The sequence below is a fragment of the Hyperolius riggenbachi genome, chromosome 4, assembly GCF_040937935.1.
Source record: "Hyperolius riggenbachi isolate aHypRig1 chromosome 4, aHypRig1.pri, whole genome shotgun sequence".
In the NCBI taxonomy this organism is placed as follows: Eukaryota; Metazoa; Chordata; class Amphibia; order Anura; family Hyperoliidae; genus Hyperolius; species Hyperolius riggenbachi.
Genome location: NC_090649.1, coordinates 301474650 through 301502278, shown reverse-complemented (window position 1 = coordinate 301502278; position 27629 = coordinate 301474650). Strand labels below are relative to the sequence as shown.

The following is a 27629-nucleotide window of genomic DNA, read 5'->3' as shown; positions in this document are numbered from 1 at the left end:
AGAAGTCAATCCTCCATGGGAGGGGCCTAACACTATCTAAATCCTAACCTATGTATATGCATAGCCTGGGTGCGCTTCCAAATAAAATTGAAAAATCGAAAATTGAGCAAAAGGTGGATCAGCGCAACACCAGGCCGCCTTCGAATGGCCACCAATCACAGATGCGCTGAGCCCCCCAGGAACTACAAACGCACCTTGAACCCAAACAGAAGCTCTGCATATACACCAAAAGCATGGCTGTTAAGTGGGAGCAGCTGACCAAAAACAAATTAAATTAGTACATAGCAAGGGAATGAGCAGCGCTACTTAAAAACAGACTAGTGCCTACCTGCAAAAGAGTGCAAGCCCCACTTGTGGGGTCGAATACACACCGAGCATACACATGACCTGTCTACCACTGGAGGAGGATGTTGGTTTCCTGTAACAGCTCTTTTGCAGGTAGGCACTAGTCTGTTTTTAAGTAGCGCTGCTCATTCCCTTGCTATGTACTAATTTAATTCGTTTTTGGTCAGCTGCTCCCACTTAACAGCCATGCTTTTGGTGTATATGCAGAGCTTCTGTTTGGGTTCAAGGTGCGTTTGTAGTTCCTAGGGGGGGCTCAGCGCATCTCTGATTGGAGGCCATTCGGAGGCGGCCTGGTGTTGCGCTGATCCACCTTTTGCGCAATTTTCGATTTTTCAATTTTATTTGGTAGCGGACCCAGGCTATGCATATACATAGGTTAGGATTTAGATAGTGTTAGGCCCCTCCCATGGAGGATTGACTTCTTCACAGTGGGAGGGATGAGTACTTAATAGGTTGCATGCAAGCTGTTACAGGAAACCAACATCCTCCTCCAGTGGTAGACAGGTCATGTGTATGCTCGGTGTGTATTCGACCCCACAAGTGGGGCTTGCACTCTTTTGCAGGTAGGCACTAGTCTGTTTTTAAGTAGCGCTGCTCATTCCCTTGCTGTGTACTAATTTAATTTGTTTTTGGTCAGCTGCTCCCACTTAACAGCCATGCTTTTGGTGTATATGCAGAGCTTCTGTTTGGGTTCAAGGTGCGTTTGTAGTTCCTGGGGGGGCTCAGGGCATCTCTGATTGGAGGCCATTCGGAGGCGGCCTGGTGTTGCGCTGATCCACCTTTTGCGCAATTTTCGATTTTTCAATTTTATTTGGTAGCGCACCCAGGCTATGCATATACATAGGTTAGGATTTAGATAGTGTTAGGCCCCTATCACTCTTTTGCAGGTAGGCACTAGTCTGTTTTTAAGTAGCGCTGCTCATTCCCTTGCTATGTACTAATTTAATTAGTTTTTGGTCAGCTGCTCCCACTTAACAGCCATGCTTTTGGTCATCAAGCCGGGACCCAGGTTACCGGCAATATGCGGCTGACTGCAGAGCGGAGAACAGAGGATCAGGCTTCAGGACAGTCACAGGACCAAGGTAAGGTGAGTTAGGCTGCTTGCGGTTGGATTTCTTTTAGGATTTCTGCACGGAGGGGGCTGCCTCATGGGGGGGGGGGGGGGGTAGGATAAATAAAAGGGGGGGTTACATATTTGTTGGGGGGCATCTAATTGACTAAGGGGAGGGCGGGATTTACTAATTTGGTGCATCTGGGCAACTGGGGGGGCAGTAATCATATACTGGGGGCACATTTGGCTATAATGGGGGGCAGCACTAATCCTGGGGGTACATCTGGCCATAATGGGGTTAATCCTGATCCGGGGACAGATATGGCTATAAAGAGGGGCACTATTCCTGGGGGTGCATCTGTCAATCTATTCTGGGGCTGTCAAACGCAGGGGACACATGTGGCTATGCTAGGGGGGCTGATATTGGGGACACATCTGACTATACTGGGGGAGGCGGTGATACTGGGGACACATCTGGATATCTATACTGGGGCGACTTTAACTGGCGGCACAGTTTTTATGTCAATCGCACTTTTTATTTCCAAACAGGAATTGGTCAAAATTGAGAAACAATGCATTTTTAAAACATTTTCCCACTTTTTCCCATTAAAATGCATAGAGAGGAACATTTTACTTCGTACCAAATACCACCCAATGAAAGCTTAGTTTGTCTTGAAAAAAACGATATATAGATAATTTAAGTGGCACGAGTACAGATTAAGTTATTGCTGATTAAAAAGGGACACCGCTAAAGCGTCAAAACTGCTCTGGTCAATAAGGGGAAAACAAGGTCTGGATGCGAAGTGGTTAAATAGAAAATGAAAAAGTATCTCATAGGAGAAAACTCGTGAGAAAAAGTTAATTGCATATAGGCGCTCGTGTTTTTAAGTGTTTCAATGGATGTCTGTGTGCCTATTGCAACGTCTCATTTCTAACAGTAAAAATAGTTGTTAAAAGGTTTACAAATGTGTTATTAATATTGTGTATGATTTAGTGGACTTAAATGGGGATTAAGTTCTCTTTCTACTATATGTTATTTTCTTTTAAGGAAAATATTTTTAATGGGAAATTCTGTGTGTGATACATGATCACCACTTCTTCTTGCTGCTAATCACTAGCCCCTATGTTTAGGTGTCCAGCCAGTGTAAACATTTCAATAAAAAGTAAAAAAACCTTTGCTGAGTACTAAGTATACCGTATGCTGACAGATGCCTGCTGTAGTGCTGCACCATGCAGAGCCCCTGCTACTGTAGCAGCTGAGCTAATTATGATTTTTAGGCCAAAATGATCACTTCAGATAAAGAAACACACCTGTGATTGTGTCTGCATAAAAGTGAGAATAACTGATCTGCCAAGCAGTGAATTATGCCAGAAATAAGGTGATACAGTAGCAATAAAAAGTATGTGAACCCTTTGGAATTATATTTCTGCACAAAATGTTCATAAAATGTTATCAGATCTTTATCTAAAGGAGCCCATACACTCGTCAGATTGGCAGCAGATAGATAAGAAATGCATCTGATGATCTATCTGATGCGTTTTTAGAACATTTTTTACCAGGATATAATTCCAATAGATTTCAGTTTGAAATCTATTGAAATTCGATCTGATGGCACTTTTTTGCCATCAGATTTCCATTAAGGCCAATGCAAACTGATAAGCAATCTCATCAGATCGACCTAAATTTTCCACCCTGCCAGTTCGATGGAAATCCATCGAAATCGATCGAAATCGGCCATTGATCGGTCGATTGGCCAACCAATTTGCAATCGATTGCTCGATCGATCGGTCGGCCAGAAAATCGGCTGAGTGTATGGGCCCCTTAAGTCACAACAATAGACAATCACAGTCTGCTTAAACTAATACCACACAGATAATTAAATCTTTCCATGTTTTTTATTGAACACACATATAAACATTCACAGTGCAGGTGGAAAGGTATGTGAACCCCTAGACTAACAACATCTCTAAGAGCTAATTGGAGTAAGATGTTAGCCAGTTGGAGTGCAATCAATGAGATGAGATTGGAGGGGTTGGTTACAGCTGCCCTGTCCTATAAAAGACACACACCAGTGTTGGATTTGCTTTTCCCAAGAAGCATTGCCTGATGTGAATGATGCCTCGCACAAAACAGCTCTCAGAAGATCTACGATTAAGAATTGTTGACTTGCATAAAGCTGGAAAGGGTAAAAGTCTCCAAAAGCCTTGCAGTTCATCAGTCCATGGTAAGACAAATTGTCTATAAATGGAGAAAGTTTAGCACTGCTGCTACTCTCCCTAGGATTGGCCGTCCTGTAAAGATGACTGCAAGAGCACAGCGCAGAAGGCTTAATGAGGTGGAGAACAATCCTAGTGTGTCAGCTAAAGACTTACAAAAGTCTCTGGCATATGCTTAAATCCTTGTTAGCGAATCTATGATATGTAAAACACTAAACAAGAATGGAGTTCATGGGAGGATATTACAGAGGAAGCCACTGTTGTCCAAAAAAAACATTGCTCCACGTTTAAAGTTTTCAAAAGAGCACCTGGATGTATCACAGTAGTAATGGAAAAATATTCTGTAGACAGATGAAACCAAAGTTGAGTTGTTTGGAAGAAACACACAACACTATGTGTGGAGAAAAAGAGGCACAGTACACCAACATCAAAACCTCATCCCAACTGTGAAGTATGATGCTGGTGGCATCATGGTTTGGGGCTGATTTGCTGCGTCAGGGCCTGGATGGATTACTATCATCAAAGGAAAAATGAATTCCCACGTTTATCTAGACATTTTGCAGAATAACTTATGGCCATGTGTCCACCAGCTGAAGCTCAGCAGAAGATGGGTGTTGCAACAGAACAACACCCAAAGCATTGCGGTAAATCAACAACAGAATGGCTATAACAGAAGAAAATATGCCTTCTGGAGTGGCCCAGTCAGAGTCCTGCCTTCAACCCGATTGAGATGCTGTGGAATGACCTCAAAAAAGCGATTTACTCCAGACATCTCAAGAATATTGTTGAAATGAAACAGTTTTGTAAAGAGGAATGGTCAAAAATAACTCCTGACTGTTGTGCACATCTCATCTGCAACTACAGGAAACGTTTGGTTGAATTATTGCTGCCAAAGGAGGTTCAACCAGTTATTAAATCCAAGGGTTCACATACTGTATATTATGGCGTATAAGACTACTTTTTAACCCTTCAAAATCTTCTGAGGAGTCAGGGGTCATCTTATACGTCAGGTGTCATTGATGCCGGGTGATATGCCCTATCCTGTTACCGCCTCTCAGATCTCGCTGCTGAGGACTGTAGTGAAGCGGCGCAGGTGCACATGTGCGAGATCTGAGAGGCAGAGAAGGAAGTAAAAAGGATATAAGGGCGGGCCAGAATGGTGAAAGAGGTGTGTTTTATGGGCACAGCGCGATCTATTCTTCCATACCACTCTGATAAACAGGGAGACAAGGTGAGCTGACCAATCCACTTATGGAGAGGGAGAGCTGACCAATCGAACCAGTTAATTCCATATACACTGTTATCTACTGGGTACCACATACAGTACAGCACCGGTATCTTTTCATACATAGCACCAGTATATGATGTTTTTTTAATTTTTATTTGGTGTGCGTTGGAAGAGGGGTAGTCTTATATGGTGAGTATATCCCAAACTCTATATTTTAACTGGAAAAGTTGGGGGTTAGTCTTATACGCCGGAATATACGGTACTTTTCCACCTGCACTGTGAAAGTTTGCATGGTGTATTCAATAAAAAAACATGGAAACATTTAATTATTTGTGTAGTATTAGTTTAAGCAGACTGTTATTGTCTATTGTTGTGACTTAGATAAAGATCACATCACATTTTAAGACCAATTTGTGCAGAAATCCATATAATTCCCATCTTCTTGTTAAAATACTTTTTCAGCACCTAAAAACTGAAAAAGTACCTAAAGGTGGTTAATAAAGCTTACATAAAATGTAAGTAACTGTGGGAAAACCTATTTTGAGCACCTTTTTTCTTGCTGGGGGCAAAAAGATATCTTATTGATACGCATACTGAGATGTAGAAGGAATTTATAAATAAATACTTCCATATTGCACTAGAGGTGTGAGCAGGTACATTAGAAAGTGATATTGATGACATCAACTCAAGACTTTTATACACACAAAGCTCTGTCCCTGAAAGCTTACACAAGTCGAGGAAAACATTTGGGGCTGGAATTGAGCTTTAGATAACAAGTAAATATATGTTATTATAGTAAATATGTACTCACCCCTCCGCTTACTGGGCCGTAAGTATGGCCTGAACTGTCTGGCTCCTCAATGTACAAAGTATAGAAATCTGGCCTATCCATTGTTTAACACAAATGTTAGAGATTAGTATAAATATTAGTATAGATTACATGAGATGCCATTTTCAAAGTAGTTTGTAAAAATACCTTTCAGATTTTGGTAGGTCCAACCATGCTAATATAGTACGAATCCTTTCTTCGTAGCCAACAGACCTAAAATGAAAGTACCAGTCACACACAGTAAAGAGCTGTCTTTTTTATCTACGATATAAAAAAAGAAAAAAAAAAAAAGAAACAGAAACCCTGTACATTACCTATTGGTAGACAATTCAATGCAGCTGAACAAAAGCATCTTTGTAACCCCACACATGTAAGCAATTGACACACAGTGTGGTTACCTGGCAGCAAACCACTGCATCTTTTCACACCTGAGCATGTCCGCAGCTACGGTCAGATGTGACGCAGTGGAATCAGTGCAGCGGCTGCCTCTCCACTGCCCATGCTGAGTGCTATTAAGAGCTCGGCCAGTGCACAGGAGCAACAGGTGGTAAATTTGCCGGTTTCAGCCACCTGCAAGAAAGTGGCTTTGCAAATTGGGTGTCCTGGTCACACCTTGTTTTAAAACCCAACTCCAGGTTTTTGCTTATTTTAGTTTTGGATAGTGTTAAATACTAAAACTTTAGGGGTTAGTATTGCTGTCTGTGTACACATAGCAAAGATTAAGTTAGAGAAACCGAGAGCCCAATATAGTGTAGTATGTTCAGGATAAATATAGTAAAGATAATTAGTGAGAAGAGTATACTCACAAACGTGGGTTACCACAAAGGCAAGAACTGTATAGGCAGGTGAGGAGATTAGACCTGTCCTCACTCAGGATTAAGATGTCGCTCTCTGTAGCTCAGAAAAGAGGTAGATCGCCCCTCCATCAGGGGTGGACACGGCACAGCAAAAGGAGAACAGAGTTGCCAGCAGGGTAAAAGTGGATAACATTTTTAACATTTGCTTGGAGGAAGCGGTGGACTTACCTCCATAAAGCAGACACGAAAGACTGTCTGTATAATAGTAATCACATTAATTATATAGTACCCCAAAAATGCAATGCGTTTCGCAGGCCATGCCCGCTTCATCAGGCAATAAACGTGGGGACAAACAGAATTTCAGCAGTAGCAGGAGTAGCGCCTCTGTTCTCCCTATGCTTTTTTTAACATAGCACAGATTTTCCTTTACATGCTCTCTGTGGCTTTAAAGTGTACCCAAAGCAGCGCAGAGGGGGCAGATGGGACACAGAGGTATGGTCCCTGGTCCATGACATGACTCTGTGTCCCCTATGTGCCCCTCTCTACCCCCCCCCCCCCCAGTTCTGCGCTGTCACCCCCCGAATTTGCCAACATGCAGTTTGTCGGCAATATTGAGAGGAAGAGGCATCCCTTGCAGGAGAGGCACTCCTAATGCCCCTTCCCCAGCTTTCAATGGGCAGCTCTGCCTTTCCCCCGCTGCTCCTTCACCTCCTTGCTCTATGTTGAGAAACAGAGAGCACAGAGCTGCAGCATCATGATGTCAGGGGTCACTGAAAGTGAAACCAAAGGATTTCTGGCCACAGGAGTGGCAGAGAGTGGTGGTAATTGAGACTACCTGATCCGGCTAGCCCCCCGACACAGGTTGGTAGCATGAGCTAAGAAATCAAGAAAAGCAATAAAAACTTGTCAATATTTATAACCCTGCTCCCAGTTTTATTTGTTGTTTTCTTCTTGAAGCTTAGAGAGATTTTCTTTCTGGAAAATAATTTATGTGAATACAAGCAGATGGAAGTATTGGACAGCAATGAAAGCAATCTTGCAGGTAGGTTCTACATTTTAGTGGTGCAAGGAATAAGAATCAATGAAAACATTCATTTGAAAATGTCTCCAACACATAAAAAAATTAACTAACAAAAGCCATGTAATATTCCTCTTTTAATACTCACCCATCATACAGTTTGTAGTAGGTAGGGTAAGATCCATTTATGGGAGCATCTGATCCAGGCCAGAAGAAAGTGCCAGCTTTTAATCCTTGGTACATAGCAGTTAGCCAAATCTTTGTAAAAGCAAAAGACAGCAAATACATTAATAAATTGCTGCAGATTTTTTGTAGTTGATCTTTCTTTAAAATCTTGGGGATGAAATCAACCATCTACACTTCAGTTCAGCATAAATAGAAATGTTTTCAGATTTTTTACATAATTTATATCACAAATCCAAATACAAGGTACAGGACTTATTTTCATTTAGGGATGGAGCCAGGAACATTATTTTATTATGCTGGTTGGTACAGTAAAATTCATATATAGATAGTAAAATACAGAAATAGGCTAAGCACCACCGAAAACATTTATTTAGTACAGTATAAAGCAAGTGTGCAGCCAGCTAAAAGTAAACCAGAACTGAAGTGAAAGGTGAGGAAACAGTTGTACCAAAAGCTAAAGAAAACTGTAACTGTGACGATACTACCTGGTCCCCGTGCCTGTGACGATCCAGGCGCTTTCAGCTTGCGTCCCACGAAGTCTCCCTCCAATGGCCACACGAGACAGATGCGTCATAGTACGCGTCCTCCCTATGCGACCAGGCGGCAGGCGTACCGGAAGTGACGCGCTCGGAGGGTATTTAAACACTTCCGGAACGCAGCTCCACGCCTGTTATAGCGTGTGTTTCGCCGCTGTGTGTTCGTGTTAAGAAAAACGATTTAACGTTAAACTCGCACCCAATGCGACCTTACAGGCGCATCAGGTGTGCCATTTTCGTCACACGGGACTTTGCGCGCGAGCTGATTTTCAAAAACGGCGCTAACCCAGTTAGCACCCTAGTTATCACGCCCAAAGTCTTTAGGCGTGCTAACTGGGTTAGCACCGCTTTGTGTATCAAGCCCCCTGTATCAACTATAGGGGTCTGAACAAAATCACCATAAAAAATCGATATCCTCTTCCATTAATTGATGATTTGTTTGGGCAGGTCTCAGGGGCTCGGGTGTTCACCAAATTAGACCTCAGGGGGGCTTATAACCTCATTCGTATCCGCCAGGGAAACGAATGGAAGACTGCATTCAACACTCACGATGGGCATTATGAGTACTTGATAATGCCCTTCGGACTCTGTAATGCCCCTGCAGTCTTCCAGGAATGATATTTTTAGGGATTTTCTGGGGAGGTTTGTCATCGTCTACTTGGATGACATCTTAATCTATTCTCCTTCCCTTTCCAAACACTGTGATCATGTCCTGGCAGTGTTACAAAAGTTGAGAGAGCACCACTTATATGCCAAGCTTGAGAAATGTACGTTTGAGGTCCATCAGGTTCCTTTCTTGGGGTACGTCATTTCAGATTCAGGGCTAACAATGGATCCGGCTAAAGTTTCGGCCATTCTCAACTGGCCACAGCCCGTCTATTTAAAGTCCCTACAGAGGTTCCTGGGTTTTGCCAACTTTTATAGGAAATTTATTGAAGGTTTTTTTATTAAAGTGGCTCCCTTAACTGATTTGACCAAAAAGGGGGCTGACCCAAGTCAGTGGTCTCCTCAGGATCACCTTGTTTTTAAAGCTTTGAAAGAAACATTTTGCTCAGCATCCATCCTAGTGCACCCTGATGTCACGCATCCTTTTATTATTGAGGTTGACGCATCCAAGGTTGGGGTGGGAGCAGTGCTCTCTCAATATGTTGGAACTCCCGAGAGGTTGCATTCTTGCGCCTTTCTCTCCAAGAAATGTTCCTCTGCAGAACGCAATTACAATATAGGAAATAGGGAGTTGTTGGGGATGAAATGGGCCTTTGAAGAATGGAGACACAGGCTAGAGGGGGCAGCATATCCAGTCACAGTGTTCACAGACCACAAAAATCTGGAATACATCAAGGCTGCTAAAAGATTGAATCCCAGACAAGCATGAAGGGCCCTGTTCTTCTCCAGATTTAAATTTACATATAAGCCTAGGTCCAAGAACACGAGGGGGGATGCCTTATCACGTTATTTTCAGTCCAGCCTTTCTCAAATTCGGACCACAGAACCTATTGTGCCCGTCCAGTGTATTGTCGCAGCTGCAACTAGTCCCGGTTTAGATGAGTCTTATGGACACTCTCTTTCCCTTTCAAGGTGACGCTCCTTCGGGAAAACCTCTGAATCGCATTTTTGTTCCCCCTCAATGGAGATTCAGAGTCCTGCAACATTTTCACGAAGACAAGACTGCAGGTCACCCTGGCCAAGTTAAGACTCTTGAGCTTTTGTGTCGTTTGGTGTGGTGGCCGTCTCTAGCACGAGACTCTAAAGCATTTGTTAGCGCATGTTCCACTTGTGCGCGTAATAAGGTTTCTCGGACCACCCCAAGTGGTCACCTTCAACCCTTACCTGTGCCATTCAAACCTTGGACAGACTTGTCCATGGATTTTATTGTGGAATTACCATCATCCAAAGGGTATACGGTCATTTGGGTAGTGGTGGACCGTTTTAGTAAAATGTCTCATTTTGTTCCGCTGAAAAAAACTGCCTTCTGCAAAAGAACTTGCCAACCTCTTTATTATCCATATCTTTCATCTCCATGGAATTCCTGAAAGGGTTGTCTCCGATAGGGGGGTTCAATTTGTCTCTCAGTTCTGGCGTTCGTTCTGTTCTTGTCTGGGCATCACTTTGTCATTTTCCTCAGGCTTTCACCCAGAGACGAATGGCCAGACTGAGAGAACAAACCAGTCATTAGAACAATACCTGCGTTGCTTTGTGTCTGGTGGTCAAGAGCAATGGGCAGCATATTTACCTTTTGCAGAATTTGCTGTTAACAATCATGTGAATTCTTCGATGGGCATGTCTCCCTTCCAGGTGGTTAATAGGTTGAATCCAAAATTCTCTCCACTTTCAGAACCACCTTCTAACTTATCAGCGTTGGAAGATTGGTTGCTAGTTGCTACACATTTCAGCATTATGGAAAAAGGTTCAAGAGAACCTAAGAAAAGCCAGTAGGAAACAGAAACGTTTCTTTGATAAGCGTCGCTCACCAGAACCAGAATTCTCTCTGGGAGATTTAGTTTGGGTGTCAACTAAGAACATCCCTTTGCGACAACCAACACCGCAATGTTCCTATTATTAGGGAATTGAACAGGGTGGCGTACAAGGTCAAATTACCTTACTTCCTGAAAATTGGAAATTCCTTCCATGTTTCTCTGTTAAAGTCAGCAAAACATACCCAGACCTCCACCTCCCCACCTCCTCCTGTAACAGTGTAAGGTGAAACGGAGTATGAATTTGAGAACATTTTGGATTCAAGAAGAGTTAGGAACTCTTTGCAATACCTGATCGATTGAAAAGGGTACGGACCTGAAGAAAGGTGTTGGATCCCTGCATGACAGGTCCATGCCCAGGACTTAATTCGGGAATTACATCTTAACTTTCCTGATAGGCCAGGTTTGGAGTGTCTGGAGGTCACTCCTCAGGAGGGGGGTAATGTGATGATACTACCTGGTCCCCGTGCCTGCGACGATCCAGGCGCTTCTGGCTTGCGTCCCATGATGTCTCTCTTGTCGGATCTGCGCAGGCGCGTCCGTTCCAATGGCCACACGAGACAGACGCGTCATAGTACTTCCAAAAATTACATGTCCCGGAGAGCCACCTGTAACGATTGTGGAACTTTCTCCGTGATCAGCGCACAACGCGTGCGCTGACACGGCGGAAATCCTCCACAAGCGTGTAATTGCAGGCACCCAGCAAAAGGTGCTACGCACCTGTAGAGGGAAATTCCTGTCGGCAGATGGCGCTGGGGAGTGCAGAGGAACCAATCCTCTGTACCTCCACAAATGCCAGACAGGAATTGTACGAAGCGCAGAACGCAATCGCAAGAGAGGCGATTGCGAATGAGAACGAGCAAAGGCACAGGTTGTATGTGTGTGCGCCAATCCAGTCGCCACCCCGCGACCGCGCACACACAACAGCAGATATGAAATAGGAACGCGATCGCGAGAGGTGCGATCGCCAGACGTGACACAAGGCAGATCAGGACAGAATACGAGGGTAGCAAAGGCACAGTAAATAATACAATGAGAAGATGCGGAAAACAACAAACACTAGCTAACCGCGAACACCGCACTCATTCGCAACAGTGCACGCGGTTATGCGCGGTCTCCACGTGATAAGCACAATAGAGACAAGCACGCCTAACTAACCATCGACAGACAAACATGAAACAGAGGACGCGAACGCTTGCTTAACGGTTACCTCACCGAGCCTCCAGCAAGCGGTCGTAGCAGATAAAACAGACACACGAAAACAGGGACAAGCGAGAGATAGGATCCACAGCACTAGCGAAAAGTGGCTAGCGCGATCCAGGTACAGAGTAGCAGAACAGAAGGATCCCCAGCGCTAGCGAAAATTAGCTAGCGCGATCCCAGGAGACAGAACAGAAGGATCCCCAGCGCTAGCGAAAAGTAGCTAGCGCGATCCCAGGAGACAGAACAGAAGGATCTCCAGCGCTAGCAAAAAATAGCTAGTGCGATCCCAGGAGACAGAACAGAAGAGATAGCTGGTAGCAACCGCTGCACCAGCTATACTCCAAGAACAGAGATCAGAACCATTTCCTGTCAACCACCATAGGGACAGGACAATGGCAACAGGCAAGACAAGACAGAACAGGCAATACAGATAATACAATCCTAACTGCACTAGGGAAATCTGCCTAGCGCAGATTCAGGAATTACTCTAAGCTGATGTTCAAACAGAGAGCAAGGCTGACAGCCCACCAGGAGTGTTACATAGGACGAAATCCTTATGAACAGACAAGCATTGTGGGAAAGACATAGTACTTATAGTACACGCCTCCAATGAATGTGGCCAGGCAATTTGCATGACAACGTATGCAAATTCCTCTGCAAGCACAAGCTGCAAAACTGACAGAAGCTCTTCTTTCCAGAGTCCTGCAGCATGCAAACCTACACAATGGTCAAAAGGCTGGCTGCCTGCACAGGCAGCTGAGCAAATCATCACACAACCACATTGAGATTGTGCTACTATACCAGGAGCCAGCAACAAACTACTATGTATCTTGCTTCCAACAAAATTACTTCAATTGCTGTGTCATGCACATATATAAATTAATTTATTGGTCGCCTTAGCTACATAATTGGTTTGGTCACAACACATTTAAAAACAAACATATTAAAACCACTATCTGGCCAGGAGCGCTTGCTTTTCTAAACCACTACCTGGCCAGGAGCGCTTGCTTTTCTTAAACCACTACCTGGCCAGAACCTTCACCAATTATGATGGGACTAGGTCCTTCGATATACTTAAGAACATAAATAGCAACTCAACACGTGTTATATATGCCATCAAGTGCCCGTGCAATCTCCTATATATAGGAAAAACAAAAAACAGACTCAGCAAATGTATAGGTGACCATGTAGGGAACATTCGCAATCAAGATCTTGATAGTCCCTTGGGGAAACATTTCAGGGATCACCATGATGGAAAGCCTGATGGTTTAACCTTTAAGGGCATAATAAAGCAACATGTACCTTTTCGTGGTGGCGACATTGAAAAAGATCTATATAGGATTGAACAGACCTGGATCTAACGTCTGGGAATGCTCATACCCAGGGGATTGAAAACAGATTTAAATCTGGCATACTTTTTATAATCATTACAAATATCCCCTCTATTGGGAAAAAGCTCTGGTGTTAAGTCACCTAAAAGAACTGCATCAGCATATGTCATTGTCAGTGTAAAGCTTAGAATTGATGAGGAATGAATCAATGAGTCTAAATCGCCAACCTCTCTGCCATTTGAATCCACCGCTACCTAAACGTATGGGGATATAGAGGCATTGGTTGCCATGGAAAACCCAAGCTGGAGGAGGGGCGTGTGTGGCTCGGTATAAGAGGAGGAACAACTGAGCCGTCCGCTATTCGCTACCTTGAGAAAGCCCCGTGGGCGGGGCGAAATGCGTCGGTAGGCGTGGCTACCGCCGGAGTCCTCGCGCTGGCCCACCACGTGTAAATGCCGGCACGCTGAGCGATACTCCGCAGTGTAGGATCCCCTTCCGTCTTGAATACTGCTGCAGAGTCCTAAGCCTGAGAACCATAGAGGTGTGAGTGGATGATGCTTTTCCGGAAAGCCGCATGAACAAACGTGACCCAGTGCACTGCAGGTCTGGAAACCGGAGCAACCCTCAAAATACGCAAGTACTCTAAACCACAATAGTGACGTTGTTATATTGCTAAGCTTGAGTGTAGCCAGTCGCTACGTACTCTGTGGGGCGGATAGGTTCATATGTCGGCTACCATTCATCTCCATTCTAACTGGGAGGATCTCATCTGCGGGCAAGCGTTAGGAGGATCATAACAACGTGCGGGTACCGAGCGCACTGTGTGCATGGTGGAACGGTGGTGGGTGAGGACCTAGTTGACCCATATGGTGCAGCGTTTTTTGCATAGGCCAAGGCTAGGCGATCACGCTGCACTAAACCACGGGTCTGGTCCCTTATAATTAAGAAAAGCAAGCGCTCCTGGCCAGGTAGTGGTTTTAATATGTTTGTTTTTAAATGTGTTGTGACCAAACCAATTATGTAGCTAAGGCGACCAATAAATTAATTTATATATGTGCATGAGACAGCAATTGAAATAATTTTGTTGGAGTACGCATCCTCCTTATGCGACCAGGCGGCAGGCGTACTGGAAGTGACGCACTCGGAGGGTATTTAAACACTTCTGGAACGTGGCTCCACGCCTGTTTTGGCGTGTGTTTCGCCACTGTTGGGCTAGTGTGTTAGTGTTAAGAAAAACTATTTACTTGTATTTTGATTGTAATTCTGTGTATGACCCGGCCTGAACCTTGACTATTCATGCGCCTTATCCTAAAAAACATTGTTACTGATATTCTGTGTATGACCCAGCCTGAACTCTGACTATCCGCCTGCCTGCTCCCTAAAGCATTATTTCTGATATACTGTGTATGACCCAGCCTGAACTCTGACTATCCGCCTGCTTGCTCCCTAAAGCACTGTTACTGATATACTGTATATGACCTGGCCTGAACTCTGACTATCCGCCTGCCTGTTCCTTAAAGCAGTATTACTGATATACTGTGTATGACCCGGCCTGAACTCTGACTATCTGCCTGCCTGATCCCTAAAGCATTGTTAATGATATACTGTGTATGACCCGGCATGAACTCTGACTATCCACCTGTCTAACTCTTACAACTATTGTTATTGATGTAATGTGTATGACCCCGCCTGAACCCTGAACATCCATCTATTATTCGTATATGATATATTAATATCACCACAGTCAGTATCTTGTAACCATCTGTGTCACGTCTATAAACATATACATATTCCTCTGGAGTTCTGACCTTCCATTCCTCCAGCGTTACTTGGGAAATATTGTGGTGTCATTTGTGACATCACGGCCAGCCGGCTGTTACAGTATCATTGTATTTAGTCGTTAGTAAAGACTCAAAATTTAGAATACCAAAAAATGAAAAAAGGTGGGATTCAAAAATGTAAAAATTGCTACCATACAATGTGCAATAAAACACCAAAGAGGCCTACAACACACATAGGCCTTTATTCATTTCACTTCACTTTTCTCCTGAGTTCTCTTCTAGGACATACTTTATAATCTTCTCTTCGAAATAACTTTTTAGCACTTTGCAATTAAAAAAGTACCAAACACTAAGTAAACACGTAATATCAAAATTATTTTAAAGAGAATCTGTACTCTAAAATTCTTACAATAAAAAGCATACCATTCTATTCCTTATGTTCTCCTGGGCCCCTCTGTGCTGTTTCTGCCACTCCCTGCTGCAATCCTGGCTTATAATTGCCAGTTTTAGGCATTGTTTACAAACAAAAGTCATGGCTTCTAACCAGAGTGTGATATGCTGAGAACAGTGTACTGTGTGACTCATGCAGAGCTTGGAGAGGGTGTGTAAAGCTTCTGCCAATGACAAGCAGTGCTGCACATTCTACTTATTCCAGCCTCAGCCGACAAAGCCGACAGAGGAAAGAAGATAAGATTTATTACAGAGACAGTGCAACTAGAAAAGGCTGCAGTATGCCAGAGCACATTAGAACAGGTATAGGAACTTATAGGATAGAAGAAATAAGGCTCAAAATTTTGTTACAGGGTCTCTTTAAGTATTTTCTTGCTTGGTGGTGACTTAAAAGGAACCCAAGGTGAGAGAAATATGGAGGCTTATATATTTATTTCCTTTTAAACATATCCGGTTGCCTGGCAGTCCTGATGATCTTTATGGTCAGTAGAGTCTGAATCATACACCTGAAACAAGTATGCAACTAACCTTGTCAGATTTTTGTCAGAAACATCTGATCTGCATGCTTGTCAAGGGTGTATAGCTAACAGTATTAGAGGTAATGGATTGGCAGGACAGCCAGACAATGTGAATTGTGTAATAGGAAATAAATATGTCAGCCTCCAGAGGTCTCTCAGCTCAGGTTCCCTTAAAACAGCATTTTATTTACAAAGTGTAAAAATAGTATCTTGGAGAAAATTTTGGAGAAAAAAGTTAATTGTATAGGGACCATAGTATCAAGCAATCATGAAGGAGATATATTATACACCAGTGAATTTAAAAGTGCTGCTGGTTATAAGCCTGAAACATGCTTGACGAAAGTCAGGTGAGGTGGTCAATAATGAGACTTGTGACCCCCAACCCGCTAGCAATTCACCCAGTGCGTCAACTCACCCCCAGCGGCTGATCCCATTGTGCACGCTGCACCCCACCCGCTGTGTGACGTCACACACACTCCACTCTGCTGTCCCTCCGCCCCTCCTCATAGCTACAAAGCATGCGTCAGCTACACAGCTGACTCGCATCTGTACAGCCTGAGCTGGTGATGTCGCCCAAAGGGACTGGGTCCGGATCCCCAATGGGCGACATCCATCAAAGGTGTTTATGCACTTATTGGGGTAGACAATGAATTATTTGCATGGTTCCACCACTTATCTATAGATAAGGGAAATTGTGGATCTGTGGTGGAAGACATATGAATATATTAAGAAGTGCTCTACTGTTCTTATAGCAGAAGTCATTTTAGGGCTTGATTTTGCTACCCCATCACCAAATGCTTGTGGTTCTCCCTAACCTGTCAATTCAATTTGCAATTTTTATTTACTTGAATCAGTAAGGTGTTTAAATTGAGTTTTTCTTTATTTTAAAGTGAGTTTTTATTTATTTATTTAAATAAGTAAAGTGCTTATTATTACACTATTATCTGTGTATTGAAAAGCAAAGCTATCCCATTTGTATAAAGATTTTTGTACAAAAACTCTCCAAAACCTCACATCTGACCTTATGTTATTCCTTAGGATAATATGAGTCAAGTTAAAATATCAAGCAACTCTCAGTTACAATTGCAAGTATTCTATGGAAATGAAAAATAATACAGGAACATACCGGTTGACCAAGCCACCAGGAACTATTAAATTTTTCATTTCCAGACAGGGAGAACATCATGTTCAAGTTGATATCATACATATTGTTATCAATGATTCCATTTGACTCTGGATATAACCCCTAAATGAAATCAGCAAAAATATATTAAAATATGACATCACAACATATTACAAAGTAAAAGCTATACATAATACATATTTTGACTCAAAGGTCAAAGATAGTTATACATCTACATCTCAAAACACATACAATACAGGGGCAAATTCACTAAACTTCAGTTAGATTGCCATGCTCAGGCAGTGCTCTGCAACTTTACTGTTACTTATGCAGACTTCATAATGCGCATTGTGCAATTAATGCAACCCGAATTACCTCAGTAATGTGCATTAACCAGGTAGCATGATTTGCGCTGATTGCACTGTGCATGCTGTGGTGTCTGCGTAATTAACACAAAACTTGCTGTGCACCAGCAATCTTAACACATTTTAGCGGATTTGCCCCAAAGACCATTATGTGGAAGAAAGAGACCTCAGGCTAAATTCTGTTTCAGTACTCGCTTGCTTGTTCTGGTTCCTTTGGTCACATTCAGGACCTGAACATCTACGATGATAAGGGAAAAATCTCTGCTGCAATATTTCTGAAATATAAGCACCCACCTATATTCAAAGACATACAGGTTCTGGTTCTGTACAAAGATTTAACTATCTACTGGTCCCTTTTTTAGCAAAATGTCTTTACATTGAACTTCGTAACAAATTGCCATGCACAGGCAGCATACAGCAATTTTACCCATACTCATGCAGACTCAGTAGCGTGCATTGCGCTATTAGTGCAGTCCAGTTTACCTTGGTAATGCTTGCATTGCTCTACACTACTATCTGCTAAATGAATAGGTAATACAATTTAAAGGTTGCAACAATACAGCTTAATTTATTCTGTAAGTCTTAAAAGTAGAATGACTAGCTCACAAATATGGAATATCTGTTCTAATTTTTTTTTCATAAAAAATAAAAACAACATAGACATACTGCTGTTACAAGTTAAACAGTTGAAGCAAAATCGTGTTTGCGTAAAATTGTAGTTCAGCACATAAAATAATACCTCCCAGAAGGAATTAGTCAAACAAAATTACTTATTTTTACATCCTCAATTTTTACCGAATAATATAATGTACATAAAAAATCCTTATTAACAAGAAACTGCAGCATCTGTGTTAATACACACATTAAATCAATAGACTTAAAATACTTAAAGTGACAAAATGTTTTCTGGTCCGGATATAAAGGAATGATACAGCTCTGTTCATGGTGGGGTTGAGCAAAAGAGGTTAGGTCAGGGAAACCATAAATGTTTATACTAGAGAAGTCATGTTGTGTTCTATATGTTTGCATATGAAAATAGGACCAAATAAATTATTACTTACAGTAACTATTGTGTAGTGGTTGGGAAATGTCTTTGTTGGGTATGCCGATCTCAAGTACTTTGAGTGTGTGCCACAATTTCCTGCAGTACAAAAAGAGCCATAATTAGCACATGTAAAATATTTTAACATCGAGATTTCAGTTGACTAAAACTGGTTAATGATATTTAAATATTCTCTTACGGTAAGGGAAAAACAAGCTTTCAAATTTCGATTGTGACTATTAACTCTTTCAAGGTGATGTTATGACAAGGTTCAGCACTACAGATTAATGTATGATGTTTTTGTGCTGATATCTGTACTCCATGTAATGATTTGACCATTTGCATGATTGAATAGAGTACAACTTGCTTTTTGTGCCATTCATAGGGTACAGTTGTTTTGTAGGATGACTACTAAATAAAAAGCGTTAAAAAAAATAAAAATAAACAAAAGTAAATAAATATAAAATGCTTCATAGTGTCAGCCATTTTATAATATTCACATATTAACCACTTAATCCACCAGCAGGGATGATCGGAAATGCCAATTTCCGATTCCGCGGAAAATCCGCATTCTGCCATTGCCAATTACCGCTACTGCTACCGATTCCGCTTTCCGCTACCAATTTCCACATTCCAATGTGAATTTCCGTCGGAAATAAGCGGAAATTTCCACCGAATTTAACATCGATTTTCTCAAAAACTATAAGGTCTTTTTGAAAACTTTTTTTTTTCATCTTGTTCACAAGATTCTGTTTAATAAACCGTGAAAATCTGGTGTTTCTAGAACTTATGGGGGCTTTGCTATTAACCGCTAAAGTTGGTAGAATTTACTGTAGAAAATCTGCATTATACGATATGCGGTAATTTTAAGCCAATCAGAAGACTCAGAATGAATAAGCCAATCAGAGAATGCGGAAATTTCTGACTAAATCCCCATTCTCTGATTGGTTTATTCATTCAGAGTCTTCTAATTGGCTTAAAATTACCGCATATCGGATAATGCGGATTTTCTGCAGTTTATATTACTGTAAAAATCCGCCGACTTTAGCGGTTAATAGCAAAACCCCCATAAGACCTAGACACATCAAATTTTCAGGGTTTATTAAGCAGAATCTTGTGAACAAGATGAAAAAAAAGTTTTCAAAAAGACCTTATAGATTATGAGAAAATCGATGTTAAATTCGGCGGAAATTTCCGCGATTTCCAGCAGAAATCCGCGAAAATCTGCCTACCGCACTTGTATTACCGATTTCCACATTCCGATGCGGAAGTGCAATTTCCGATCGGAAATGCGGAAATTGCATAGTATATCTACGTCATCTGTGGGCTCATCCAAGCCACAACCACGTAGATATACGTTTTGTACTGGTGGCATCCCTGTGCACGATCGGGCGCGTTCCCTTGCGTGCCCCTGGCACTTTAAGCTGCATTACTAATTGGTCTAAGGGAAAATAAGTCCCTTTAACCAATTAGCACCCCCCAACTCCCGGGGATGAACGATCACCACTGTAGCAAACAGCTGTGATCCTTCATCTCAGCCCCTCCTGGCAGAGATCTGTTTAAAAAAGCATGTCCAGCAAGCCTGGCTCACCTCTCCTTTATCCAGTGATGATCCTGCAGTGGAAGCCTCTGTATTCAGCTCCACAGCCACTTCTGTACTGACCCGTACACGAGTCCCGGATTGATGACGTTATTAAGCCGGGACTCGTGTACGGTGCAGTATGGAGGTGGCTGTGAATCTGAATACAGAGGCTGCCGCTGCAGGATCATCGCTGTATAAAGGAGAGGTGAGCCAGGCTTGCTGGACAAGCTTTTTTTAAACAGATCTCTGCACGGAGGGAGAGGCTGCCTAATAGGGGAGGGGGAGCAGGGGGAGGGGCTTCTAATGTATAGTCCTGGGGGGGATCCTAATTATGGGGGCACATATGGCTAGCCATACACCAGGGGGGCCATAAAAGTTAGCTCTCTCCAGTTTAAACGGTAAGATGTGCTAACACAAGGGGCACATCTCGCTAGCTATGCTTTGGGTCACATCTGGCTATATATACATAGGCGGGGGCTGACCTAATACCAGGGACACATCTGGCTATATACTGGGGGGCTAATTCCAGGGGCACATCTGGCTATCCATACTGGGAGAGCCTAATACCAGGGGGCACATCTGACTATACTAGGGGGGGCAGATATTGGGGGACACATCTGGCTATCTACCATGGGGGGGGGGGCTAATACTGGTGGCATGTTTTTATATACGGTAGCACTTTTTATTTTTAAATTAGAATTAGTAAAACTGAGAAATAATGCATTTTTCTTTTTTTTCCCCTCTTTTTCCTACTAAAATGTATAGAAAACAACATTTTTCATGGGACAAAATACCCCCCAATGAAAGTCTAATTTGTCCTGAAGAAAACAATATCTAGATCATTTAGGTGTCATGAGGTGAGGATAAAGTTATGGCTGATTAAATAGGGACATAGCTAAAACATCAAAACCGCTCTGGTCCATAAGGGGAAAACAAGGTCTGGATGCGAAGTGGTTAAATACAAGCCATTGTGGTTAAAGGACGTTACTAAGGATCTAATTTGCTAAGGTTTTTCAAGTTTGTGAAATATGGAGAACACTGGAAAACACGAATGATCCTAAAGACCTTGGATTTGTTAAAAAATGTTGCTATTTCCTTGAATTTCCTATGTTGTTTCTACTACGCATAACTTAATTTATAGACTTTTTTGTTTTTTGGGGAGTTAGCTGGGTAGCGTACTGGCAAAACATTAACAAGCGCAATACTTATTTTCTCAGCAATATATTACTTCCTAACACACATATAAGCATATTATGCAGTTCACTAGTTTTCTCCTAGTTAATATTTTCACACCTTGTAAATAAAATGCCTCTTAAGCCACCAGCAAACAAGCAAACAAGAAAATACTTAGAATAATTTTGCCAGTACATTGTCACCTGCTTTTTTGTACTTTTTGCAGAAAACTTAAACGTTATTCAAAATAGCAAATGAAAAATTATCTCCAAGGAGAAAACTTGGGAGAAAAAAAGTGAGTTGAATGATGGCCATAATGAGAATATTTGAGTCAACAAACTACATGCACACTTAAGGCTTGTAGACAAGTACAAATTTTGTCGCCCGGCAGAGATTAGGACTTGATCCCTCCATCAACAGTCCAGCAGCAGTGTCACTATCCTCTAGGCTAGAAATGCGTTCTGTTGCTATGGAGGTGGGAGAAGGGCCAATGCACGGCTCAAAATGGAGCGGCTTCTGGTAGGCGAGCTGAGTAGGAGAACAATGTACTCACGGATTGCTTAGGTGTTGGATGTTTCTAAAGATCTGACATGCCCGATCTTTAGGTGACATTGGGATGGCTCCTGAACACACACTGGATTCTCTCCTAAGGCAGTCTTTATTAACTACCCCGGCCGAGTTTAATCTAATGTCTGTGCATAGATTAAGTGTCCTCCTCTTTACACACCCAACATGCATGCCATCTAAATCAGCCAATGCATACCTAAAGCTGATAGTAGAAGAACTATGAACCTATGACATACTTCCAGTTGTAAAGTACAAGAAATAAGTTATTCTTCATGGATTACTTATCTTGCCCAACATGAACGGTTTTTGAATGGTAAACTCCTGAAATGTGAATTGGAGATTTTCAAAAAAGAAAAAATGAAAATTACTCACTCAGTTTTTTGATGTTTGGTATCAAGTCCGCCCATGTGTCCAAGTACTCCGCTCGAAAGCCATCAAGGGAAAAGAGAATGACAGGAGGAAGGTCAAAGCTAAAAATAAGATAAAAAGAGTGTTGATGAACTGCGTATGTGTCTTATTAAAAATAAAAATGTATAAATGACTTTTGAACCCTCACTTGCGACTACATTTCTTGTGCACCTTGTGGGTGGAGGTGGGTCTTGCTACACTAAGCAAGTAGTTTTATTTAACAAATTATTTCTCACAAAAGCTAAGCTGAAGTGTGGTCCAGTGTTAGCTAGAGAATGGATAAAGGAAGTAAAATAAGCTGTTGTAATGTCTAACAGAAGTGTTACACTTTTACAAACTTTTAAAAGAAACTCTGTTCATTTAGTTACATATAATGCTTTGTAAATACCTGATAAAATCACAAACTTGCATGCAAAATATGAATTTTCCTTCTTAACCACTTGAGGGCCGCGGTGTTAAACCCCCCTAGTGACCAGGCCATTTTTACAGAAATAGGCCACTGCAGCTTTAAGGCCACGCTGCAGGGCTGTACAACTCAGCACGTAAGTGATCTCCCCCCCCCCCCACACACACACACACACCCTTTTCTCTCCAACAACAGAGCTTTCTGTTGGTGGGGTCAGATTGCCCCCAGGTGTGTTTATTTATTTTTTGCAATTATTTATTTTTTTATTAACTTTCCCTATTTTTTTATTTTATTATTTTACTACCCCTCCCTCCCCTCCCCCTCCCCCATTTGCCTATCACAGTGATCGGCTGTGATAGGCCTCAGCCTATCACCGCGGATTGCTTCTGTGTCCCCCAAGGGGACAGCCATGTCACACGGCTGTCCCCAGTACAGCGCTGCCTCAGATCACAGCGCTGTACAAACTTATTAGACAGCGGTTTCACCATCTAACAGTCTCTGAACGCCACTTGGAGGCTGAAGGCGGAGCGGAGCTCCGTCATTCAAGCAGAGATCCCCTGCAATCCCCATTCCAGGCCATTCACGCCATTCTGCGTGGAGTGGTCCTGGGGCTGCGCCGCATTCACGCTGATCGGCATGGAACGGTCAGCAAGCAGTTAAAGCAGAAGATAGTTGCAATTAATCAGCTTGTAAATGCCTGATAAAATGACAAACTTGCATGTAAAATATGAATTTGCCTTCTTAAAACAGAAGATAGTTGCAATTAATTGGCTTTATGTTAGCAAGAAAGATCTCCCTTGATGCATCACTGCTGAATATCTAAATCATCACTGAAAGTCAGATACAGATCTAGAAACGCTTGGGTGCAAACTGTGCCTATATGTCCTATTAATTTTACAGTCATACTAATCCAACTTACATACAGCTGTTTTGCAGTGTTTGGTCCTGGGCAGTGCAAGGCATGGATTATTATGGCTCAACAAAGGTACAACAAACATTTAATAGGAAAAGTTAATAAAACACAGCAAGGGCATAACTAGGGGGGAGCGGCCCCGGTGACTGCAGGAGGGTCCAGAGGTGTGTGGGTGGGGAAGGGAGGGACAACTAACCTTCCCCTTCTTAAATACTCCAGATCAGGTGTTTTTGCAGCTACACATGTAGGGTGCAAAGATCTTGATGGCCATACTTTTTTATGAGCCTTGTACAGGGGCATAAATAAAAGTCCCCGGGCCCCCCTGTAAAAAAAAAATCCTCCAGCCCCCCCCCCCGCTCAGGGCCTTTTTGGGAGGCAGGAGGAGTTGCAACATAAGAGTAGAGTGTGGCAGATCAGCGGGGAGGGGTGACATCCCCCCTCCCTCACCTCGGGCTCTCCTCTTAACGCTCCCCCTCCTGCAATCATTAGTGGCAGCGGGCAGCGGTGGCAGGCTGAGCAAATACCTCCATCGCACAGGAGGTCTCCAATCAGTAAGAGCTTCTGATCGGAGATCTCCTGAGCGGTGGAGGTATGTATTCAGCCTGCCGCTGCCACTAATGACAGGAGGTGGAGCGCTAAGAGGAGAGCACGAGGTAAAGGAAGGGGGAAATTTCCCACCTCCCCGCTGATCTGCCACACTCTCCTCTTATGTTGCGTCCCCTCCTGCCCACCAAAAAGGACCTGAGCGGGGGCAGGGGTCGCATACCCTATTGTTACGCCCCTGGGCTTGTAAGATGGACGCCCAGGCTGTGAGGGTGACCAAGGGTAGGCAAAGTAAGGGTTGTGAACATTAAGGGGCCCCATCAAAGTTTTGCTGGGGGGCCCCATGATGTGTAGTTACACCCTCAGGTGCATACATGGTACGGCTAGAGGGATTTTGATGTGTACTCAGTGCAAGTGTCTCTGTCTGTCTCAGAGACGGATGATGGCACAATTCAAAAACGGTCTAATTCTGTGGAATGAGCGTTATATTTCAACTATGGTCTAAAGCCCATCTACACAATACAATTTTTTGTGCGATTCGATTACGACTCTATTTACGATCTGATTAAATCCGCCATGTTCGATCGGGATTCGACTTTATTCAATTCGATTTGCCATTGCAAAACAATGTCAAATCAAATTGAATCGAATCGAATCCCGATCGGACATGTTGGATTTAATCGGATCGTAAATAGAATTGTAATCGAAACGCACAAAGAATCGTATCATGTAGATGGGGCTTAAAGCATTAACCACTTTCCAGCTGCCTGGATGTGATACTCAAGTCCTGAGCAGCTGCCAGTACAGCCACAGGGACATGATTATCAGATCCTTGTACAGAGTGCACCGAAAAGGTCCGGGAGAAAAATGAGGGACCTTTAAGGCTACGGGAGGCTGGAAGAAATCCCAGGTAAGTAAACCTTTTTCCACTATCTCAGGTATAATTTAAGAACTAGTAAAGTCTAGGGCCTAGGTACTCAGCATGTGGTACGATACTCTAGCTATACTTCAAATTCATCGGTGTTGAAAAGGCACTTGAATTTGCTGCAATAAATTAATTATAGTAAGTCTTGAAATTAAAAAAGATAAATCACATATAAACAAAAAAGAATATGCAATTAGCTAAATAAAACCGCAATGGAATTGCTAGAAAGCATTGATAGACAATAATGGAGATAATGAGATAATGTTATCTATGACAGAAGTCTCTTTATGACTTTTTTATTGCAATACACTAGGAGCTGTGGTGCTCCTATGCAGTGGACGTTCATGGGGTGTTGCCGCTGCGCGCCTTTTTCTGGGGGCATAAGAGGCCTACACGCAGCGCTCCTGTTGAGATGCAATGGATTTTGCGTGGGCCAACTCCTGCGGGGAACGCGGTGAGTTAGTTTTAGACCCTGCATATTCTGGAAAGCAGATGCTATTTGCAAATGCTATGCTATTTTAATTAGTCAATAGATGATTAGGCAGCCAGTATATAGTCAGGTGAACCACACATCTTTGTTATTTTCTCCATGTGCAGTAAATACTCTATCCTTCTCTGGGGGTAGAGGTGTGGGGGGAGGTGCGGATGGTACCCCCAGTGGTGGCAGCACATGGGGGGGCCAGTCTGTGCCTTCCCTCCCCTCTACCTCACATTTTGGTGCGGACGCCCCCAGGACATGCATTATCTCGCACCTGAGGACAATATGCAAATGGTAAGTAGTCTTTCCTTTGGGGGGCTGCGTGGATGGTCCCCCCTAGGCTCCAGCCAGGCCTGGGGTGGACTGATTGCGTCTCTCTGCTCTTCCCCAGGGGGGCAGCTGTGGTGCTCCTGGGAAGTGGATGTTCGTGGGGTGTCGCTGCTGCCTGCCATTTCCTGGGGGGTTAGGAGGCCTACACGCAGCCCTCTTGTTGAGATGCCATTGATTTTGTGTGGGCCAACTCCTGCAGGGAACACGGTGAGTTAGTTTTAGACCCCGTATATTCTGGCAAGCAGATGCTATTTGCAAAGCTATGCCATTTTAATTAGTCAATAGACGATTAGGCAGCCAGCATACTGTATAGTCAGGTGAACCTGGTCAGAGCACACATCTATTTGTTTTTTGGTTTTTTTTTCTCCATGTGTAGATTTTAGAAATTAATACAGATTACAGACCAACATGAGTAAAGCATCTAGGTATAGTCAGATGAGAGTTGGGAAGATCTGTACCCAAGCAATTTAAACAATGATGAGAACATAGGAAATGTCTACACCATCCAGAGGCTTCCCCTTTAATTTTGACATGTTACAGGTTGCTTTGCTGTAAACTTGTTTTAATAATCCAGATCAATCTGTCACTGTCAGCAAGTTACCTCAGGGATCACGCAATGCGTCTATCGCTGCAGAGACCCAATTGGCTTCTTCTCCTTCCGTTCCCGTGGTGTCTTCACGTGCGCGCGACCCTAGCAACTACACATCTTCCGGCACTACTGTGGGGCGGGCGCATTCCGGCAAGCGTCTGCCCTACGCTCTAAGACATCGGAGAGTTAGTGTCAGCTGACATGTCTAGTCAGCTGACACTTAGGCAGGCTCTAAACATGGTGTCAGCTGATCAGGTTGTCAGCTGACACTCAGGCTGGTTGTTAACTTGTGTCAGCTAATCTGTTGTCAGCTGACACTCAGACAGGGCTGTTTTGTATGTGATTGGTTGCTGTTATGTGTGGCCGGCCACTGGTTGGTTGCATGCCTGTATTTAAGCCCGCTGTGACACTTGGATGTTGCCCGTGATAGCTTTGGCTGTGTGCTTTTGCTGGGTGTGATTTATTATCGTTATTGGATTATCTGTGTACCGACCTTGCCTGGAAAACTGACCTCTCTTTAATCGCTGCCTGTACTGACCTTTGCCTGGAATCTGATTAACCTCTGACTGCCGCCTGTACCGATCCTCTGCCTGGAATTTTGACTACTCTTGCTCTCTGCCTGGACTGACCTTTGATTGCCTGACTCTGATATTGCCCGCTCCTAGTATTCCTCGATATTTCTCTTCTTACATGTATGACCTAGGATTGTTACTGGACTTTCGCTTGTATCCTGTCTTGTCTCCTGGTTCTGGTGAGTTACATAGTTCACTCTACGTCCAGCTCCTATACCTTGCACCTACAAGGCCTGGGTGTAACCAAAGTAGGGCAGGTGTTATTTCCTCACCTCCTGTTCAAGCAGGGACGTGCCACATAGTGTGAAGAAGGTGGTGTTAGATTGGGGCATAGGAGCTGAGCTGTGAGCTGATAACTTGCCTGACAGTCACCTAATATAAGATTTTTTTAAATTAAAAAATAAGCCCCTCTTACATGTGCAACAGTTATTTTATTTGTACTGAAATCGTCTTATACCCTGAACAGCAGTCCCCTCTCATCCTTGTTCAGTCCCTTCATTTGGATCATCCTATCTGCAAATCTCCATCCATGCAGCTTCCTTTCTATCTCCCTCCCTAGGCCATGGTCTATGTGGCATGTGCTAGAATCTATTTCTCATCTGGATTCTATATCACCAGAACCAATTACTAGATCATCCACAAGGCAAAC

The 27629-nt window shown here is 43.1% G+C and overlaps 1 protein-coding gene across 1 annotated transcript in view; it reads right to left on the bottom strand.

Annotated features, from left to right (window-relative positions):
* ENPP3 (ectonucleotide pyrophosphatase/phosphodiesterase 3) overlaps positions 1-27629 on the bottom strand; it is a 148282-nt gene that overhangs the window by 85580 nt on the left and 35073 nt on the right. The window contains exons 6-11 of the mRNA XM_068231573.1: positions 22189-22286; positions 18514-18593; positions 17091-17210; positions 7634-7743; positions 5818-5883; positions 5653-5725 (exon numbers count right to left, since the gene is read on the bottom strand). Of these exons, the coding sequence (XP_068087674.1) occupies positions 5653-5725; positions 5818-5883; positions 7634-7743; positions 17091-17210; positions 18514-18593; positions 22189-22286 (547 nt within the window). The remainder of the gene's footprint in view (positions 1-5652; positions 5726-5817; positions 5884-7633; positions 7744-17090; positions 17211-18513; positions 18594-22188; positions 22287-27629) is intronic.